Below are 15737 nucleotides of genomic sequence, written 5' to 3'. Positions count from 1 at the left end.
TGTGCACGGCCAAGACAGCACCACTTCCATGGCCTGCACTCCCCGTCTGACACTGGGGCAGTGACTCTTTGCCATGGATACAGGCAACCATAAAGGCTCAGAGCATGACAGGCAGGTTAGGATCGTCTCATCCAACCTCACACCTGGTCAGAAAGCCGCCCTGGTGTCCCTGCCAGGGGGCAGCCCACCCATCGCAGGGAGAGGAGGACCAGGGACGCTGGAGAGGTGACACAGCCCGCCGGGAACTGTGTCTCCGACTGGGACACACACACAAGACAGGGTTCACGTTTGAAAAGTCTCCCTCAGCAGCAAGTCTGAGAAACTGGAATCCATGCAGGATGGGCTCAAAGCCACTGCTAGTGACCAGACCAAAAGTGAAACAGAAGCCCGCTCACCTCGCTGTTGTGGCCCCGAAGGTTGAAGTTGATTCTCTGCGGAGTGTTCCTGTCCCGGCGGCAGTGGCTGGAGGTGAAGGTCACGCCAACAACGCCGCGCCCGTTACCCGTGGCCAGCCAGCCCTCCTCGTAGTAGCGCCTTCTGCACACGGGCTTCTCCTTCTCACTCTTGGGGACGCGGCCCTTCCAGGACAGGCAGAGGATGTTGGAGTCACTGCACAGGACAGGCCCATGCTCCACCGCTGCATACATACTTTTTTTTGAAGAACCGTTTTACTTAAAAAGTAACGCTGAATGCTGAAAAATTGCTTTCACTGACAGATCGATGTTATTTTTGTGGTTGGCTTGCGCTGTTTTCCCTGACCCCCTTTTAAGACTGACCCGGTTCTAATTAGAAGGTCAGTATTTTATAAAGATCCACCAAATGCATAGTGAAAAAATTCCTCTAGAAAAGATGATGGCAGTCCGCTAAGAAAAGGTAATGCTTAAAAACAACGTGGGGTCCATTTTTATGTTCAAGTCCTCAGAGGAAGAGGGGGCTGACCCTTTGGAGAAAGAGCATTGTTAACAAGTGGTGATAAAGAAACTGAGTGTTCTTCTTTTCACTCAACTTGGTTCTTCTTATTCAGCCTGAGATTCCAGTTTAGTGTAATGTGATTCCAGAGACAAAGGGCTGCAAATACATAGATTTCAAGTGACTTAAGGCTTTGAGAATCCCTCGAGCTGGAATCTTCTCTTCAAAAGCTCAGATGCAGAGACAGAATACATGGGGATCATCTTCCTTCTGAAGCCACCCTCTGGCTTGTTTTCTCAACTAGACAAATCTCTGCTGCTAAAGCTGAAAAAGATTGCATAAAGGGAAAAAAAGGCACACAAACCGTGCAAAACAGACCAGAGTTTGTGCAGACAGCAGTCCAAATTTTAGGAGAAAAAAGGACTCTTTCCCCACTGTTCAGAACCAGAAACCTCCAACTTCGGAGCCCAACCTGGCTTCCCAGCAGGTGGCTGTGTCCCCGGGGAGGGCCCCTCTGCAGGCCGACGCACCCCTCGGTGCCATAGAGGCGGGTGAGAAAGCCCCTTCCCTCAGCAGCGCCAGAAGGCTCTAAAGCTCTCACGGGAGGGAGTCTGAGTGTGGGCCCCCCGCGAATCCTAAATACTCCTGCTGGCAAATGGGAGCCAAGCTGGGCTGCAGGCTGTGTCTCCTCCCTTCCTACCCTAGTCACTTCTCCCCTTTCCACTCGTAAAGATTACATACTTTTCCATTTTGAAGGAAAAAAACTAATCTCAGAATTAAGTCCATCAAGTAGCCTTCCTCTTATACACAAAGATTCCTAGCCTCAACACGGAAGAGAATCCCTTAAAACGGAAAACACAGGTGAGAGTCAGCTTCCTCCCCACTGTCTCCCTACAAAGCGACCATGTTCGGCTGACGGGCACCTTCCTGATCACCTCCAGAGACCGTCTCCAAATGCCACATGCACAGTCCAGGGAAAGAAGCTTTACTCGGATGCTCCTTGATAATTAGTTTGTAATTATCAGTTTCAACTGCTGCCTTAAGGTATTATCCTATAGGTATAGGAAAGGAAAAGGGAAGTAATAAATTAAAATTTCTGGAATACAGTTAACTGAAAAAAGGCAAAGGAATCAGTTCACTGTTCAAACTTGTCCCATCATACCCTAACTGGCTTCCCTCCAGTCATAACCACACAGTAAGAGCCACCCTTCGGTCCAGAATTTTCACCTCTGTCCAAATCACCAGACCCACTGAAAAATAAAGTGCAAAGAGCACTGCATGCTCCCCTCTGCAATGCTTGAAATCACACTTCTCCCTCAGTCACCTTCTCACTTAGTTCCTTCTTTAAACTGGAGAGGTATTTTTGAGGCCTAATCTGTGCAAGTTTTTTTTTCTTCTTTTTGCAAACCTTCTTCACCCGTGAAGACCATATGGAAAACTGGCCATTACTGATGTATTTTTCTCCCCGGGCTCCCAAGCCCAGTGGTGTCAAGTTGCTCCATCTGATTCTTAAATTAATTTTCATCAGTTGTAAAACTCTTCAAGTGCACACAAGAATGAGCCTGCCTTCTCGTGTAAAGGTGTGTGCACAGAAAGAAGGTTTTAAATATACACAGACATACACTCTTCAACTGGCACACAAAACGTCTGCTTTCCCAGTCATTTCAGGAACCATGGGATTAATCACAGCTTGAAGGCCCTGGAGTCTTACAAATCTGTAAAACAAAATAGGACATAAAAAAAAAGAACTTTAAAATATTGAAGAATAACGGTTCTAATACACCTTTTTGCATGAACATATGAATATCATATAATAACATCATAATCACTGTAACTGAAATCAGAGACCCATCTGGACACTTACATATATCAAATGGAGCAACTGACTGGTAAAATTCGAATAGTAAAAGGGTGCTCCTCGCCAGCTTACAGACAACATGCGACATGAGGCGTCTGAGCGCCAGGTACCATTTACTAAATTTGCCCGCAGCTGTGCATAGTGAATGAAATAACACCTAAGACTGTCCTTCCTAGGACCGTGAGCCCTGAAGGTGCACCTTTACCACCCAGAGGTCATCAGCCTGAGTTCAGCAGGCATCTTCAAAGAGGAGGCAGGAGAGCCTCAGGCAAGTTCTCTGAATTGACGTTTTCACTTTCAGTAAAAAATAATCCCTGAAGACACAAGGCAGCAAAGGCCTTTAACTGCCGGCAGGTCACAGCAAGGCACAGCTGTCTTCTCAGCTTTTACATCGTCTACCAGAATACAGTCCTAGAGAATCTACCTCCAGCAAACCCATCCCCTCTTCCTTCCTGCTGCCTTCAGTCCAGGCCCACATCACATCCGCAAAGACACTGGACAACTTGGTCCCTAACTTCCCCACACCACCCCACCTTCCAGAGGACCCTCAGAGTGATCTTTCTAAAATTCAAGGCTGCCCCAAGAGCCTGGACTGTTCTCGCCCCGCCCAGACAGTCTCCCACCCCCACCCCACCCCCACCCCGGAGAGCTAGCTGAAACGGACAGCCCACCCCCACCCCCAAATACCTGACACGGAAGGTCAAGGGCTGGGCCTTGGTATCTGCATTTCTAACAAGCTCCTGAGAGACGCTAACACTGCTGGTCTGGGACCAGCTTTGAGAACCACTGGCCTATGAGATCAAGTCCCAGCAAGACCCCTTAGGATGTGATTTCAACCTGTCCTCTTCCGCCACAGCCTCCACGTCCAGCCTGTGCTGCAGCCATCGCCCTCTGGCCACTCCCTGAACCATGTCCCCAAGTACTGAGCGCCCCCTCTCCTTCATGTCTCCACACCTGCTGCTCCTTTGCCCAGCCAGCCCACACCCCCTCTAACACCCACCGAACACCCCCTCTCCCATGAAGCTTCCCAGAGACTCCGTACTAACCCGTGCAACAGTCTTCCTCTCGCTGCGTCTAGAGGCTGGGAGCCTACCCTTCTCGTCCCTGGCAAGGAGCTTAGCACAAACAAGTTACTCAGTAAAAGTCTGTAAGAGGATGCAGGCGGGGGCAAGGCAGCAGCTACAGATAATTTCCTGGAGATACCCTAATTCAGATGAGTCACAGGACATATACTTCCTATGTGTCTAAAATCAAAACAGATTCTCTCAGGAAGCACTTGTACCCGAGGGGAAAAAGTGAAAACAAATGCTATAAAATTCAAATTGTGCCATGTCCTTCCTCCTGAAATTCTAATGTCACTGTATAATACTCCCTTAGTCCCTACCCTGGCCTGGGGACAGCACCACAGAGGGGAAAAGCAAAAGCAACTTCTCAAGACCCAGCAATATATACACAGGGTTTAAACTATTTAAGAGCATAAGCCACGATTACTAAAGCACCCACATTAAACACGACAATGTAAACCATCAGTTCCCTCACACTGTCCTGGAGGGAGAGGGGTCTAAAACATCGAAATTATTTTCAAAATAAAACTAAGACATTATTTGTCTTCTTCACTGCATTGACAATTTCTATCAACGGTGCAACAGCAACAGTGGGTCAAACTATCAGCCAGCTCTGTGACACAAATAAAGGGCCAGCACCAGCCAGCACCAGGGCTCATCAGAGATTTTTAAACGCCAGCTTCACTTAAGAATGTTCTTGGGACTTCGCTGGTGGTCCAGCAGTTAAGACTCTGCGCTCCCAGAGTCTTAACAGGGGGGCCCAGGTTCGATCCCTGGTCAGGGAACTAGATCCTACATGCCGCAACTGAAGATCCCGCACGCCGCAACTAAGACCCGGCACAGCCAAGTAAATAAATAAATATTAAAAATAAAAAAAGTTCTTAGTGCAGCAGTAAAAATTATTAATTTAGTAAATCTCACCCCTTGAGGACATGGTTGTTTAATATTCTGGGTTTCAAACAGTAAATACACACATAGCACTTCTGCTGACTATAGCACCACAGTAGTAATCCTAAGAAAAAGCACTTGTGCTATAGTTTAAGTTATGGGCTGAGCAAACTGCTTTTTCATGAAATGCCATGTTTACTGGAAAGAATGAATGACAAATTATGGTCATTTAGGCTTGGGTCTTTGGCAGACATTTTTCTCTAATGTGAACAAAGTGAGCTGTCACTTTAAAGAAAACAACTGATGGTATTTGTTGCTGATAATAAAAGTAGAGCTTTCAAGTTAAAATTAGAATTGTGGGAAAACCAGCATCTATCACTATGAGCTTGATAGCTCCCCAAGATTTAAAGACACTCTGCAAGCAACAGAAGGTGATATTAATAAATGGGAATTTCTGACAGTATATTTCATAGCGTGTCAATATTCGGAAGATTCGCATAATTTGCTGAAGCAATATTCTTCAAATGACCAGTGAATGATGATACCAATTATGCTTGACAGAGCCATTCAAGGTGCAAGAAAGACAAATGGATTTTAATATAACGAAGTACAAAAAAGCCACTGATATATTTAAAATTCTACATTGCTACTAACCTTTAAGAAACTACCATTTGTTGAGTTTAGTACAGTATCAAAGAAAAATATTCATGATTAGCTGAAAAGACTATTAAAATACTCTTCCCTTTTCCAGCTACATATCTGTGTGAGGTCAGATTTTCTTCAGACATTTCAATAAAAACAGCATATTGTAACACTGAATGCAGAAGCATAATGGGAATCCAACTATCGTTTCAATAAGTCAGACATTAAAGATATTTTACCAAAATGTAAAATAATGCTACTCTTCTCAGTAATTTTTTTAGTCAGAAAATAGTCATTTTTCATAAAAAATGTATTATTTATAATATTTATAGGTTTATTGTTTTTAAATGAATTAGCAATTTTTTTTAATTTCTCAGTTTTAATTTCTAATATGGTAAATATCAAGAGCTAACACCCACATAATCAAAAGCTCTTTTCGGACTTCAATCATTTTTAAGACTACAAAGGGGCCCTAAAACCAGAAAGGTTACAAATCACTGACATATGCTAACTCTCCAGAATATAAGCCTTAAATAACTGTTGAAATAAAGTATGTAGGATAAATTTCCATAGTAAAAGCACAGACAAAAGTATTTCATTTTCTATATGCTGCTAATGGTTTTTAATCAAACTTTTAAAATTACAGAGCGTCATATACGCTAGACAAAATAAGGCAGATCATTTAAGGAAAAATGACATGCTCCTTTATTATTTCTCAAATGGATAACAGATACAAAAATCTAACAACAAAAAAACTACCATCATAGTCTCCTAATTACTGAAAGGCTGGTGCCTATCTTAGCGCTACCGTTAATAGAAATAGGTGATGTTGAATACTTCCCTTCTGTCTTATTTTCTCATGAGGATGAGAAAATAAGGCTCTAACTGATTAACTAGTTTCTGAGGGAAGCTGACTGTCAAATCAACACTAGTAAAGGTGTTTGGTATAAAAAGATTAAAAAGCAACTATTCAACTAAAAGCAGGGCTCAGAACAGATATTTGCACATCCATGTTCAAAGCAGCACTATTCACAATAGCCAAAAGGTGTAAGGAACCCAAGTGTCCTCAGACAGATGAATGAGTAAACAAAATGTGGAAAAACATACAATATTATTCAGCCTTAAAAAACTGAAATTCTGTCTGACACATGCTGCAACATGGATGAACCTTGAAGACATTGTGCTGAGTGAAATAAGCCAGACACAGAAGGACAAATACATGTAAGTATGATTCCACTTATATGAAGTATCTAGAGTAGCCAACTTCATAGAGACAGCGGAAATGGTGGCTGTGAGGGGCTGGGGGCGGGGAGACAGGAGAGTCATTACTGAATGGGTACAGAGTTGCAGTTTGGGATGATGAAAAAATTTTGGAGATGGACAGTGGTGAGGGCTGCATAATAACGTGAATGTACTTCTATTAAGGCCATTGAATTGTACACTTAAAAATGATAAAAATGGTAAATTTTGTTACGTATATCTCACCTCAATTTTTAAAATCAGGTGAGAAAAGCAACTATTCAAACAAAGTTTTTTGATAACAGACTGAAAGTAAATACTCCGTTTGGCATTATGATGTTTTTTACCCTAAAACTGTAATACAGGTCCATGAGCCATCCTTGGAGGCTTTCATTAGGAAGAAACAATGCTAACCTCTGAATTCTGGCCCAAACCTGCTTCTGTTAATTACAGCTTATTTTCAGACTATTCCTATAGTAAATCACTGAAAAATCTATTCTATTCTATCAATTCTACTATAATCTGCTTTTAGAAGATTACAATCTTAAAGCAAATAATACATGTGCCTGATTGAATTAATAACCTGACAGCGATCTAGGAGACAGTAAGCATGTAAGATGCCTCACACTCTAACTTCCCATACTATCCAGTCCTAATGGCAAATTAGGAGCCCGAGAATTTGGGAAGTACAACTTAGGGACAGAATTGTACATCATCAAGAAAATTCTGTACTAATTACAGGCACTCCTGGATTAATCGACCAACAAATGTTAACTGAACATCTATTATGCAGGAGGCCCCTGTGCTGCACTTGCTGCCCCTCTTGCCCCCGGTTAGATATTCTGTTTTCTAACTAAAGTTATTTCACTACAGGTTATTCTGTTTTATCTGATTCCTACTTTCCACCAACATGGATAAAATTTACTATTGGGGGGAATAAAAATGCATTTGTCACTTGTTTTCGTAGTCACCTGAAAGGGGAGAGGGGGTTGGAAACTGTGCCTGGGGAGGGCGCACACAGTGGTACTGCTGGGACGCTAGCAATATCCCATATATTCCACGTCTTGATCTGGGTGGTAGTTCTGGGGTGTTCACTCCATAATTATTCTTTACTACACCTCTATGTCTGACATATTCTTCTACATGGATGGTACATCTCACAATAAGCAGGTTTAACGCACTGTGAACTATATTAGGCATCAGTTCTCTGGGGTTTTATGATAATTTAAATCAATTATTAAGAGAGTTTTTTTAGTTATTATATACAACCTTAATGAGTACTCTCTGAATCTAGAAAATCCCAAAAAAGTATCAAAAATGCTATTTTAATTCTCAAGCTAAGAAAGTATCCACAAAGAAAAAACATATTAGGAGTAACAAATGGATATAAGAAAATTTCAGAATAAAGCTCTATTTCTTTCTAAAGGATAAAAATTTATACAGTAGTTAGGCAGAAGACTGAGATGAGAAGCGGAGAGTAGATTTTAGGAAAAAATACATAGATGTTGTTAGATAAATGCAAAACAGGAAAAAAAAAGTAGAAACTTTTGAATAAAATATTCCCAACAATCTAAGCTTTTGACTACAGAGTTGTTTGCAGGTTTGAGCAAAGAAAAGGATATAAACATGAGTTTTGCTGATTGGTAATGTAAATTAAGCACACCTGCTGTCCTGGGCTGAGCTCCACGTCAGGGTGGAGGGAGGGTGGCTGCTGCCGCACCGGGGCTCCCCTGATGCCTCCTTTCCACAGACAACAACAGGTCCTGAACTCCACATTTCTTTTCTTTTTTTTTTTTTTTCTTTTGCGGTACGCGGGCCTCTCACTGTTGTGGCCTCTCCCGTTGCGGAGCACAGGGCTCCAGATGCGCAGGCTCAGCGGCCATGGCTGACGGGCCCAGCCGCTCCGCGGCATGTGGGATCTTCCCGGACTGGGGCACAAACCCGCGTCCCCCGCATCGGCAGGGGGACTCTCAACCGCTGCGCCACCAGGGAAGACCTCCACATTTGAAAGTAACTACACTGACCTGCCTCTAATTACAGTCACTCCTTTCCCTGGGGAATTTTCCACAACCCACAAACATCAAGGGAGTTTTAACTGGCTCCTAATTAGTTTCGATAGCTGCCTGGAGGCTAGTTCAAATCTGCCTTCCAAGACTGCCTTTAAAGGTAGGGATATTCTCAGATGGACCTAGAGAGTATTACGCTTAGTGAAATAAGTCAGAGAAAGACAAATACGGTGTATGTTATCACTTATAAGCAGAATCTAAAAAATAAAACAATTGAATGTGTACAACAAAACAGAAACAGACTCACAGATATAGAAAACTATTTACCAGTGGGGAGAGGTAAGGGGGAGGGGCAAAAGAAGGGTAGGGGACTGTGAGGTACAAACCACTATGTATAAAATAGATAAGTAATAAGGATATATTGTACAGCTCAGGGAAATACAGCCATTATTTTATAACTTTATATGGAATATAGTCTATAAAAACACTGAATCACTATGCTGTACACCTGAAACTAATATAATATTATAAAACAACCACACTTATTTTTTTAAAAAATCAATGTCAAACAGCCTAGGGGGCAGGAAGAGAGGGCGAGAAGGTCCGGACACTCCCAGCAATCAACTGTCACTTGGCTACTACCTACATATGCAGGGAAACAGCTACACACATGAAACATCTACAACACCACTGCAAAGATAATGGAGTTTAATAATGATTTAACATATTTTATCGTGGTATTCTCTAGATCTTAATTCTCAAAACATGCTAGTGAGATAATAACTAAAGACACGTATGCATGGTGATACCCAGGCTTATTCAAAAGATGCAATCTTACTACAATTGTGTGAGTGTCACATCACTTTCCTGTTGACTGTAAATCTTAGAGACGCTTCCCACAGAAAAGCTGTCCTATTCCGAACAGCACTAGCTCCTTTAGATGCTCGTAGTACACAGAAGCACTGCCCAGACTCACATGGCAAGGGTCTTCTCTGCTCATAGTACAGCTATTTTTCAGTATAACCCACCATACCTACTAAACCACAAACACCCGAACTCCAGTTTTTATCTCACCTGCAGTACCCACCAGTAATGCATTTAATGAAGTGTTCAACACTGTATTAAGTATGGTTCAGAGTCCCAAACAGGCGCCTACGAAAAAGGGAAACTAAATGCTGACTGAATGAGGTTCTCTTCACAAACCACCAAGTGGTCACCAACACCAACCATTCAGATCTGGGCCTTCTGAAAGCCTGAGGCCCCCAGGCACTGCAGCCCATGCAACTGCAAGAATTCAGGGAGAGGACTGCGGTCCACTGCTGTGTTCAGAGAACAGCAAAGAGATACATTCTCAGGGAAGGTTACTCCTATTTACTCTCTGTGCCTGATTTCTACAGCCATTTCTAAGAACATGAACATCTAATTATCTGTACAGAGACAGGAGAGCATGGAGGCTGCAAGACAAACAGACTGATTACAAGTTTAAAAGAGTGGGAACTAGATACTTCTGAGAATGAATCCACACTGGAAACTTAGACATTAAAATACTGTGGTGAGCTTCCAGGTGTCCGCTCCTCTGGTGAGAGGGGGCCGGGAGACGCTCTCCTCAGCTCCTTGCCTGGGTGGGCGCGTCAGGCTCTAAGGCTAGCAGAAATCCTCGTTTGAGGGTCCCACCGAGTCCCCTGGTCAGAGTGCTGCACCTGAGTGGAGTGGCTGCTTGGGACCACTGCTCGGGAGCTGCAAAAAGCCTTCTTGGATTCTGACATGTTATCACTTTGGGACCACTGGCCAGGTGCTCCTGACTTGGCCACATGAAGGCTCAGACTGTCCCAGTCTCTGAAGTGAAGATAACCAACACTACTAGCATATCTCTCACCACCATGAATGCAACATATTTCAGTGAAGAGTATCAGGAGATCCCAGACTGGCAGGTGCAAGTTCTGAGGAATGGTGGAATAGCCCAATGTATCTGGGTGACCTTTGGAGACAGCTGAGACAGAGCTACAACAGGGCAGTGGCTGACACCCAACTCATAGCCCATCTTCCCCAGCCATGTGGCTGACAGGGTCTTGGTGCTCGGGCCGGCTGTCAGGCCTGAGCCTGAGGTGGGAGAGCCGAGTTCAGGACTTTGGTCCACCAGAGACCTCCCGGCCCCACGTAGTATCAATAGGCGAGAGCTCTCCCAGAGATCTCCATCTCAATGCTAAAACCCAGCTCTACCCAACGGCCAGCAAGCTCCAGTGCTGGACGCCCCATGCCAAACAACTAGCAAGACAGGAACACAACACCACCCATTAGCAGAGAGGCTGCCTAACATCATAATAAGTTCACAGACACCCCGAAACACATCACCAGACACGGTCCTGCCAGGAAGCCTAAACCACCCACTGAACCAACCTTATCCACTGGAGGCAGACACCAAAAACAATGGGAACTATGAACCTGCAGACTGTGAAAAGGAGACCCCCAACACAGTAAGTTAACCAAAATGAGAAGACAGACAAACACACAGCAGATGAAGGAGCAAGGTAAAAACCCACCAGACCTAACAAATGAAGAGGAAATAGGCAGTCCACCTGAAAAAGAATTCAGAGTAATGACAGTAAACATGATCCAAAATCTTGGAAATAGAATGGAGAAAATACAAGAAATACTTAACAAACACCTAGAAGAACTTCAGAGCAAACAAACAATGGTGAACAACACAATAAATGAAATTAAAAATTCTCCACAAGGAATCAATAGCAGAATAACTGAGGCAGAAGAACAGATACGTGACCTGGAAGATAAAATAGTGGAAATAACTACTGCAGAGCAGAATAAAGAAAAAAGAATGAAAAGAACTGAGGACAGTCTCAGAGACCTCTGGGACAACATTAAACATACCAACATTCGAATTATAGGGGATCCAGAAGAAAAAGAGAAAGAGAAAGGGACTGAGAAAATATTTGAAGAGATTATAGTTGAAAACTTCCCTAATATGGGACAGGAAATAGTTAATCAAGTCCAGCAAGCACAGAGAGTCCCACACAGGATAAACCCAAGGAGAAACACGCCAAGACACATATTAAACAAACTATCATAAATTAAATACAAAAAAGTACATTAAAAGCAGCAAGGGAAAAGCAACAAATAACATACAAGGGAATCCCCATAAGGTTAACAGCTGATCTTTCAGCAGAAACTCTGCAAGCCAGAAGCAAGTGGCAGGACATAGTTAAAGTGATGAAAGGGGAACACCTACAACCAAGATTACTCTACCCAGCAAGGATCTCATTCAGATTTGACAGAGAAATTAAAACCTTTACAGACAAGCAAAAGCTAAGAGAGTTCAGCACTACCAAACCAGCTTTACAACAAATGCTAAAGGAACTTCTCTAGGCAAGAAGCACCAGAAAAGGAAAAGACCTACAATAACAAACCCAAAACAATTTAGAAAATGGGAATAGGAACATTCATATCAATAATTACACTCTAAATGTAAATGGATTAAATGCTCCAACCAAAAGACACAGACTGGCTGAATGGATACAAATCCAAGACCCATATATATGCTGTCTACAACAGACCAACTTGACCTAAGGACACATACAGACTGAAAGTGAGAGGATGGAAAAAGATATTCCATGCACAGGGAAATCAAAAGAAAGCTGGAGTAGCAATTCTCATATCAGACAAAATAGACTTTAAAATAAACACTATTACAAGAGACAAAGAAGGACACTACATAATGATCAACGGATCAATCCAAGAAGAAGATATAACAACTGTAAATATTTATGCACCCAACGTAGGAGCACCTCAATACATAAGGCAAATGTTAACAGAAATAAAAAGGGAAATTGACAGTAACACAATCATAGTAGGGGATTTTAACACCCCACTTTCACCAATGGACAGAATATCCAAAATGAAAATGAATAAGGAAACAAAAGCTTTAAATGACACATTAGGCTTCCCTGGTGGTGCAGTGGTTGAGAGTCCGCCTGCCGATGCAGGGGATGCGGGTTCGTGCCCCAGTCCAGGAGGATCCCACATGCCACGGTGCGGCTAGGCCTGTGAGCCATGGCCACTGAGCCTGCGCGTCCGGAGCCTGTGCTCCGCAACAGGAAAGACCACAACAGTGAGAGGCCCGCATACCGCAAAAAAAAAAAAAAGACATTAAACAAGATGGACTTAACTGATATTTATAGGACATTCCATTCAAAAACAACAGAATACACATTTTTCTCAAGTGCTCATGGAACATTCTCCAGGACAGATCATATCTTGGGTCACAAATCAAGCCCTGGTAAATTTAAGAAAACTGAAATCCTATCAAGTATCTTTTCTGACCACAATGCTATGAGACTAGATATCAATTAAAGGAAAAGATCTGTAAAAAATACAAACACATGGAGGCTAAACAATACACTACTTAATAACGAAGTGATCACTGAAGAAATAAAAGAGGAAATCAAAAAATACCTAGAAACAAATGACAATGGAGACACGATGACCCAAAACCTATGGGATGCATCAAAAGCAGTTCTAAGAGGGAAGCTTATAGCTATACAATCCTACCTTAAGAAACAGGAAACATCTCAAATAAACAACCTAATCTTGCATCTAAAGCAGTTAGAGAAAGAAGAACAAAAACCCCCCAAAGTTAGCAGAAGGAGAGAAATCATAAAGATCAGATCAGAAATAAATGAAAAAGAAATGAAGGAAACGATAGCAAAGATCAATAAAACTAAAAGCTGGTTCTTTGAGAAGATAAACAAAATTGATAAACCATTAGCCAAACTCATCAAGAAAAAAAGGGAGAAGACTCAAATCAATAGAATTAGAAATGAAAAAGGAGAAGTAACAACTGACACTGCAGAAATACAAAGGATCATGAGAGATTACTACAAGCAACTCTATGCCAATAAAATGGACAACCTGGAAGAAATGGACAAATTCTTAGAAATGCACAACCTGCCGAGACTGAATCAGGAAGAAATAGAAAATATGAACAGACCAACCACAAGCACTGATATTGAAACAGTGATTTAAAAACTTCCAACAAACAAAAGCCCAGGACCAGATGGCTTCACAGGCGAATTCTATCAAACATTTAGAGAAGAGCTAACACCCATCCTTCTCAAACTCTTCCAAAATATAGCACAGGGAGGAACACTCCCAAACTCATTCTACCATACCACCATCACCCTGAAACCAAAACCAGACAAAGATGTCACAAAGAAAGAAAACTACAGGCCAATATCACTGATGAACACAGATGCAAAAATCCTCAACAAAATACTAGCAAACAGAATCCAACAGCACATTAAAAGGATCATACACCATGATCAAGTGGGGTTTATTCCAGGAATGCAAGGATTCTTCAGTATACACAAATCAATCAACGTGATACACCATTTTAACAAATTGAAAGAGAAAAACCATATGATCATCTCAATAGATGCAGAGAAAGCTTTCAACAAAATTCAACACCCATTTATGATAAAAACCCTGCAGAAAGTAGGCAGAGAGGGAACTTTCTTCAACATAATAAAGGCCATGTATGACAAACCCATAGCCAACATCGTCCTCAATGGTGAAAAATGAAACCATTTCCACTAAGATCAGGAACAGGACAAGGTTGCCCACTCTCACCACTATTATTCAACATAGTTTTGGAAGTTTTAGCCACAGCAATCAGAGAAGAAAATGAAATAAAAGGAATCCAAATCGGAAAAGAAGAAGTAAAGCTGTCACTGTTTGCAGATGACATGATACTCTACATAGAGAATCCTAAAGATGCTACCAGAAAACTACTAGAGCTAATCAATGAATTTGGTAAAGTGGCAGGATACAAAATTAATGCACAGAAATCTCTGGCATTCCTATACACTAATGATGAAATATCTGAAAGTGAAATTAAGAAAACACTCCCATTTACCACTGCAACAAAAAGAATAAAATATCTAGGAATAAAACTACCTAAGGAGACAAAAGACCTGTATGCAGAAAATTATAAGACACTGATGAAAGAAATTAAAGATGATACAAATAGATGGAGAGATATACCATGTTCTTGGATTGGAAGAATCAACATTGTAAAAATGACTCTACTACCCAAAGCCATCTACAGATTCAATGAAATCCTTATCAAACTACCACTGGCATTTTTCACAGAACTAGAACAAAAAATTTCACAATTTGTATGGAAACACAAAAGACCCCGAATAGCCAAAGCAATCTTGAGAACAAAAAATGGAGCTGGAGGAATCAGGCTCCCTGACTTCAGACTATACTACAAAGCTACAGTAATCAAGACAGTATGGTACCGGCACAAAAACAGAAATATAGATCAATGGAACAGGACAGAAAGCCCAGAGATAAACCCATGCACAAATGGTCAACTTATCTTTGCTAAAAGAGGCAAGAATATACAGTGGAGAAAAGACAGCCTCTTCAATAAGTGGTGCTGGGAAAACTGGACAGCTACATGTAAAAGTATGAGATTAGAACACTTCCTAACACCATACACAAAAATAAACTCAAAATGGATTAAAGACCTAAATGTAAAGCCAGACACTATAAAACTCTTAGAGGAAAACACAGGCAGAACACTCTATGACATAAATCACAGCAAGATCCTTTTTGACCCACCTCCTAGAGAAATGGAAATAAAAACAAAAATAAACAAATGGGACCTAATGAAACTTCAAAGCTTTTGCACAGCAAAGGAAACCATAAACAAGACCAAAAGACAACCCTCAGAATGGGAGAAAAGATTTGCAAATGAAGCAACTGACAAAGGATTAATCTCCAAAATTTACAAGCAGCTCATGCAGCTCAGTAACAAAAAAACAAACAACCCAATCCAAAAATGGGCAGAAGACCTAAGTAGACACTTCTCCAAAGAAGATATACAGATTGCCAACAAACACATGAAAGAATGCTCAACATCATTAATCATTAGAGAAATGCAAATCAAAACTACAATGAGATATCATCTCACACCAGTCAGAATGGCCATCATCAAAAAATCTAGAAACAATAAATGCTGGAGAGGGTGTGGAGAAAAGGGAACCCTCCTGCACTGTTGGTGGGAATGTAAATTGATGCAGCCACTATGGAGAACAATATGGAGGTTCCTTA

General features: G+C 41.8%; 1 protein-coding gene across 4 annotated transcripts in view; it reads right to left on the bottom strand.

Moving 5' to 3' along the window:
- Nucleotides 1–15737, bottom strand: part of TULP4 (TUB like protein 4) — a 229156-nt gene that overhangs the window by 168845 nt on the left and 44574 nt on the right. For 3 of the 4 annotated variants that reach the window (XM_079939365.1, XM_079939363.1, XM_079939366.1), the window contains exon 2: nt 396–2624. In XM_079939365.1, the coding sequence (XP_079795491.1) occupies nt 396–647 (252 nt within the window). In that variant the 5' untranslated portion in view covers nt 648–2624. Of the gene's footprint in view, nt 1–395; nt 2625–3813; nt 3951–15737 lie in introns of those variants that run through there. The other variant, XM_079939364.1, reaches the window with a different exon arrangement.

The sequence above is a fragment of the Stenella coeruleoalba genome (genome assembly GCF_951394435.1).
Source record: "Stenella coeruleoalba genome assembly, chromosome: 12".
NCBI lineage: Eukaryota > Metazoa > Chordata > Mammalia > Artiodactyla > Delphinidae > Stenella > Stenella coeruleoalba.
The sequence above is the reverse complement of the archived record's forward strand: the minus strand, read 5'-3'. Positions and strand labels throughout refer to the sequence as shown.